Below are 7,501 nucleotides of genomic sequence, written 5' to 3' on the forward strand. Positions count from 1 at the left end.
GTGAATCGGCCAGTGTTAGTGTGTCTGTAGCCAGGGCAGATCAGGAATTGAAATGAAACGGTTTGCAGCAGCCACTTCGGCCATAACCACAAAATAACTTCCAAAAAACCTGTTAGAATATAACGAGAGATGTTCCCGCGAGTATGCGTGGCTTCACATTGTTTATGTTATGTTGCTAGGCAGCGCAAACGGCGTAAAAAGGCAGCTGCGTTTCACTTCCTGGTTTCACTTCCGCGTTTCACTTCCGGGTTACCCGGTCCGGTCGCTCTAGAGAGCCCCCTGTTGGCGCGAGTTTAGACAGACTATAGACTTAATAATCACCTAAGGGAGCAATCTCAGATACACACGGCTTTGGTCTCGTCGACTATTAGAGGTAAGATGTGATGCATTGATATTAAATTCATACTGTTTAATAACAATCGAAAAAGTTGCTCGTAGCTGCTTTAACGGTAAAAAGCGCATGTGTGAAAACGGCTTATGGTTCGCGCTCCTCTTTCAAGGAACGTACCTCGGGTTTAAACGCTCTCAGCGTCTAGTGTTTTTGGCGGAGTGCTCTGGGCGCTCAAGCTGAAAAAAGTTGAACATTTGGAGAAAAAGCACGCTGCTCATCAGTCACTCCTCCTACCTCTTCTCCTCCCAGGGGGATCTTCAACCTCCGCTGCTGCCAGAATTGCCAATAATCTGGCTTTCATGTTTACAGTGTAAACAATCAACAACAACATCAAACAGATGAAACCAGCTGACCGTGTGATCGTTATGTCCTGAACTGTACTGCACGCGACTGCAGGGGTAAACAAAACAAAACACACAAAACGCTCTGTGCGCTGTGTTTGGTGCACAATGGAAGTGCTCTAGACATGATTTCCAAAGCGTTCACACGTGTTGTGTGTGCACGCCACCTTATCCTGATGTTTCCTTTTAGTAAAGGTCATGCCTTGGCAGAGCTGCTGTACTTTTAAAATGAAAATATCAAATCAAAGCAATCAATCAATCAATCAATCAATCAATCAATCAATCAATCAACAACATCCATAGTGAAATAATGTCATGCTGCAGCTGCCAATCACCTACACCCTAGTTCCTCGCGAGAATTTTGCGGCTCCAGAAGCTTTAGTTGGCGGCTCACAGCTGATATACATAATTCACTGTCAAAACCTGCTCAGACCGTCCCTCACTGCGATGTAAAAAAAAACCTGCAGGGTTGCCAGGTTGCTGGCCCTCTGATGCACCAAATGGGGGTGGAAAGTCACCATAAACCATACAAAACGGTATGGCTGATGGCTGATGTTTTTCTCTCCTTAGCCTACTTTTCTAATCCAGAGACGTCTGCTTCACACTGCAGCACTTTGTGGCCGGATTGCTTTTTTATGTAGCCTATTTGTTTTGACTCTGTATTGAAGCATTTGATTTAAAAAAAGTGCAATGTTGTGTTGCACCATTACAAATTTACTGTTATATCTTATTGTTTATTTATTTATTCATTTATCACATTATTAGAGTAGACACTTTCTGATTATTAACACGTTCACTGCCAACGACGTATTACTCCGTCAAAAAAAATCCAACGGTTCACTGCCAATGACGTATTACTCCGTCAAAAAAAGATTTTTTTTTTTTGACCGTGGGATGTGCATCTAACCCTTTTACATCTCTTATATAATTATTGGAACCACCGAACGTTTACAACCCATTCCACCGACCCACTAAGTGGCGACAGTGCTCTCCTGACTAGAGGAAGGCAAGCATTTTCATGAGAATGGCTTCCTCGAAGCCATTCTCATGAAAATGGATTGGCGAAAACGCTTTCGTTTTCGCGCTGATTGCTGGCAGTGCGGGATTGCAAATTTGCATAATAGATTACGGGGTGGAACACACTTTGAAACACGCAGCATAAATATGACCAGAATCGCAAAAGCTTCATCAAAGCTCTCAACCAAAACTCCAAGAAGCGAGCGAGTCCATCCAGACTTCCTCAAAGAGCGGCCGTGCAGACAGGCACAGCAGCAGCAGCAGCAGCAGCAGCAACGAGCTTGTGACACGGCCGCTGCAGCCAAGAAGAACGCCCACGGAGGGAGGAGTTGGAAGCAGAGGGGGGTTTCCTGCTGTTATGGAGGAAATTACTGTTCAAAACTATTGTTTAGATGTCTGACGTCTTACTGATGCCAAAAATGAATGGTTAAAGTGACTGTTCTATCGAATTTCACAAAAAGCCGTTTATCTCTGAATAATTTTTCAGACGCTGAAACCATGCTGTATTCAACTGCTAATGCTTACATAACTACTAACTCTACAAACTAACTCTTTTAGACAGAGAAAGCACACATTCTATTAGTTCTTTTGAGATATTGTGTGTTCACAAAATCTGAGCAGAAAAGAATCCTCGGGTCTTGAAAGATGAGCCAGAATCCTCAAAAAAACCCTCTGGCAGAACCTACCTACAGTAAAAAAAAAAACGGCTGGCAGTGAATGTGTTAAAAATAGCATAAACAGTAAAACATAGAATTCAGAAAAATAAAAAATATACATATATATTTGTGGAAAACAATAAAACGGAAAAAAAATAGTAGTCAGATGTGCTTGGTTGGGGTGGCTTTTGGTGTTTTGCGATAAAAAGTGGCTCTCCTATTGACTTTGTCCTGCCAGTGCGGCTCTCATCGAAAAAATAGTGAGGATCACTGACCTAGACACCCACACACACACACACACACACACGCGCACACACACACACACACACACACACACACACACACACAACTCCGCTCTGTCTGTTTCACTCTGGTCTCTTCTTATTCTCTCTCTCTCTCTCTCTCTCTCTCTCTCTCTCTCTCTCTCTCTCTCTCTCTCTCTCTCTCTCAAAAGTCGTGGCTGAGTATCTGTTCTTCACAATAAAAGTCCTCTGGTTATTTTGTTAATGAAAGCCTGCCTTTTTATATGAATCAGCACTCAGCAGTTCATGTTTCAACAACACAGCTCCACACAACTGAAAGCGATCAGGATGAAACGGTTAAATAGCAGATATCAAACACAAACTAAACTAAAAAGAGAGATAAACTACGCTAGGTTTGACCCCTCTGCCAGAGCGCCCACCCCCCAACCCACCACCTCTCCCCCCACCTCCCCCCTCCTCTTCTCCACCCCCCCCCCCCCCCCCCTCACCCCCCACTCCCACCGAACCACCAACCCCCCCTCCCACCCACAACCCCCACCCCCCACAGATCCGGACCGCCCTCTCATCATCACTGAGGATGAGGTGCGCCGGTCGTTCTTGCGTATCAATCCACGCAAGGCGGCCGGCCCGGACGGCATCCCCGGGCGGGTCCTTAAGGCCTGCGCCCACCAGCTGGCAGGCGTATTCACAGGCATTTTCAACCAGTCCCTCTCCCTCCGGCAAGTTCCCTCCTGCTTCAAATCAGCAACAATCATCCCCATTCCCAAACAGCAGAAAGTGACCAGCCTAAACGACTGGCGCCCAATAGCCCTCACGCCCATAGCCAGCAACTGCTTCGAAAAGCTGGTCATATCACAGATCCGCCCCACACTCCCCCCGGACCACGACCCGCTACAATTTGCATACCGCCCCAACAGGAGCACAGCGGATGCAGTAGCACACGTGCTCCACACCGCCCTCTCTCACCTGGAGGGGAAGGACACCTATGTGAGAATGCTGTTCGTGGACTACAGCTCAGCATTCAACACCATAGTACCCTCCAGGCTGGTAAGCAAGCTCAGACTAAACACAGCAATGTGTGACTGGATCCTGGACTTTCTGACAGACCGCCGCCAGGTGGTGAGAGTGGGCAACCTCACCTCCTCCCCACTGACCATCAGCATAGGAGCGCCCCAAGGATGCGTCTCCAGCCCCTTCTGGTACGACCTCTACACCCACGACTGCGTGGCGACTCAAACCTCGAACACCATCGTGAAGTTTGCAGACGACACAGCAGTCGTGGGGCTGATCTCCAGGAGCGACGAGACGGCCTACAGAGAGGAGGTGGGGGCCCTGGAACAATGGTGCCAGGACAACCACCTCTCTCGTCTAAACGTCTCCAAGACCAAGGAGATCATTGTAGACTACAGTAGGGGGGGGGGGGGGGGGGGGGGGGGGCGCACACCCCCCAATCACCATCAATGGCACAGTGGTGGAAAGGGTGGACAGCTTCAAGTACCTGGGCGTCAACATCCACCGGGACCTGACATGGGCCAGCCACACGTGAAGTGAGACACTCCCACCCAGACGTACTCAGCTGCACCACACACAGCAGCTGCTGCATCTCTCTGGATCCTGTGTGAATCCAGCTTGACACTACGTTACAGAGATAACAGCCAGTGATCCTTTAGCTCCACCGTGTGGTCATCATTGTGTGTGCATGATGTCAGGTTGCATCCCCTTAAAGTAGGATCACCCTGTACTCTCTCACTATATGACTGATGCATGCTTTTCACACAGCCCCCTGCTGCACCCAGTGTTGGAGCCTGACACACTGACTACCCTCATTGACTATGAATGGACTGTGGGGGAGGAGGGGTGCTGCAGGCAGACACATATAGTCCACTGTAAAGAACTTATGGCAGCCCGGCTAGCTCAGTCGGTAGAGCATGAGACTCTTAATCTCAGGGTCGTGGGTTCGAGCCCCACGTTGGGCGCTGATTTTGGGGAGCACAATGGAACTAAGCCTCTGGACTTTACTGTGTTAGCGGTGCGCCGCTCATCAGACTCCTACCTCTTCTTCACCCTCCGCTATTGCCAATAATCTGGCTTTCATGTTTACAGTGTGAACAATCAACAACATCAAACAGATGAAACCAGCTGACCGTGTCATCGTTACGTCCTGAACTGTACTGCACGCGACTGCAGGGGTAAACAAAACAAAACACACAAAACGCTCTGTGCGCTGTGTTTGGTGCACAATGGAAGCGCTCTAGACATGATTTCCAAAGCGTTCACACGTGTTGTGTGTGCACGCCGCCTTATCCTGATTTTTCCTTTTAGGAAAGGTCATGTCTTGGCAGAGCTGCTGTACTTTTAAAATTAAAATATCAAATCAAATCAAATCAATCAATCAATCAATCAATCAATCAACAACATCCATAATTAAATAACTACAGCATGAGTGGTGGCATGAGAACTTGATTATTATTTTGACTGGCCATGTTTGCATGCATGGAGAATCCCTTCTTATGGTTTTGGGTTGATGCATGTAAACATAACTGGGTTAGAATAACCTGAGTAAACACACTGATTATGAGAAACCGGATTGTTTACTCCTAATTGGCTTCCTGCGTCATGTACGGCTTTCACTTGTTATTTCCGCCATTTGTGCAGACTTTGATGGGTTCATTTTGATGTCCAAGCAAGCAGTACTTACTACTACTACTACTACTACTACTACTACTACTTATTTACTACTACTACTACTACTACTACTACTACTACTACTACTACTACTACTACTACTACTACTACTACTACTTATTTACTACTACTACTACTACTACTACTACTACTACTACTACTACTACTACTACTACTACTACTACTACTGCCTTAGCCGGGTCACCATGTAAACACAGCCAGTGGTGGCATTGACAACCTGGGACGACCACTTTACTAACTAATGCCCCTAAACAGGCGGTGAACTTCCTATGACCCTCATCTAAATGATTTACATGAATTTAATATCTGGAGAGGAATGGAGAGGCAGTCAACTGAAGACACAACAGATGGGTTTTGGAGAATCACAATGTCTCACATGAGCCAACTGCCTGAAAATAAGTTTGTCCAAAAGATTTCACATGGAACAGGATTTGTTTGGAGTTTGTTTTGGAGTTTAAACTTCCATCCAGACTTGATACCGTCTTGATACTTCATGGCCTCACTTTGAATGCACTAACTAAATGTGTGGAGAGTTGCATTCACAATAACTGATGTGGGCCAGCTAATGTTGACAGACACAGGCTCTCTTTGATTTAAACAAATATAGGCTATATAACACAACAGCCCATAATTTGGCTGAGTGCTGTGATATGACACTGATTTAGCCATCTGAGAGTGATAGATGTATATGTCACAAGTTTCCAATCACTTGAACACTCTCTACACGCCCTCCACCCATTCCAACCAGGATAACTACAGTTTAACACTCTCTACACGCCCTCCACCCATTCCAACCAGGATAACTACAGTTTAACACTCTCTACACGCCCTCCACTCATTCCAACCAGGATAACTACAGTTTAACACTCTCTACACGCCCTCCACTCATTCCAACCAGGATAACTACAGTTTAACACTCTCTACACACCCTCCACTCATTCCAACCAGGATAACTACAGTTTAACACTCTCTACACACCCTCCACTCATTCCAACCAGGATAACTACAGTTTAACACTCTCTACACGCCCTCCACTCATTCCAACCAGGATAACTACAGTTTAACACTCTCTACACGCCCTCCACTCATTCCAACCAGGATAACTACAGTTTAACACTCTCTACACACCCTCCACCCATTCCAACCAGGATAACTACAGTTTAACACTCTCTACACACCCTCCACCCATTCCAACCAGGATAACTACAGTTTAACACTCTCTACACACCCTCCACCCATTCCAACCAGGATAACTGTCACTTTAACACTCTCTACACACCCTCCACCCATTCCAACCAGGATAACTGCAGTTTAACACTCTCTACACGCCCTCCACCCATTCCAACCAGGATAACTGCAGTAAAAATGCAGTGTAGAATGTTTCTGCTACTATGTGAAGATTACCACTTTTAGTGAACTAGGAATGATCCTGGAGCTGGATTAAATTCTGCTGGTCTGTATTGTTACCATTGATTGGATATCTGAGAATGACAGCCAGGATTCTACCTTTGGGAATTCCCAGATGACTCTGTCCTTGCTGACAGTCGGTGGGAAGATCATCCTCCCATTCATATCTTGCATGACGATTTAGGGCAGTTTCAGCCTGTGGGGGGAATGTATAGCAGCAGTTAGCTTAGCACATCCTAATTGATTGCAATGCCACCCTTGAGTCTTTAATCATGTGTGCTGGCTGACTGTGTATGTCACACATTCTCTCTCTGTCACAAATCAAATAGAGATTAGAGACAGAGCTAGTGTTCAATCGTCACATCATGGTGCGTGAAGAAACCATTGACTATCATTATTGTGTATGTGGAAAATTAGTTATAATCTAACGTTAATATGGTTAAAAATCGATATAACGTTTACGATATGTGTTATCTTAAGTGCTAGTGAAAGCGCTGCCAGAGTATGGAGAGTAGTCAGAGTGAAACGGGAGGTACATGTGTCTTCAAAATAAAAGCCTAAATTTGCGTTGAGAGTCTCAATGGCTCGCCTCGAACAGTCGGTAGGTAGAAAAAAAAAGTTTGTTTTTAATCAAAACACTCAGTGCAACCACAGATGTAAATCCAAATCTTGTTTTCCACCAATGACTGAAAGAAAGGTTCAACAAGGTTCAAATTAGCT

At 45.8% G+C, this 7,501-nt stretch overlaps 1 protein-coding gene across 1 annotated transcript in view; it reads right to left on the reverse strand.

The window, feature by feature from the left end:
• The window catches only part of LOC310791687 (ras-related protein Rab-36-like), a gene marked incomplete at its 5' end in the record, with an annotated part of 17,986 nt that extends 11,031 nt beyond the window's left edge, over positions 1-6,955 (reverse strand). The window contains one exon of the mRNA XM_083653342.1: positions 6,881-6,955. Within this exon, the coding sequence (XP_083509468.1) occupies positions 6,881-6,955 (75 nt within the window). The remainder of the gene's footprint in view (positions 1-6,880) is intronic.
• Positions 6,956-7,501: the final 546 nt, after the last annotated feature.

This window comes from Poromitra crassiceps (genome assembly GCF_964638095.1).
Source record: "Poromitra crassiceps genome assembly, chromosome: 17".
NCBI lineage: Eukaryota > Metazoa > Chordata > Actinopteri > Beryciformes > Melamphaidae > Poromitra > Poromitra crassiceps.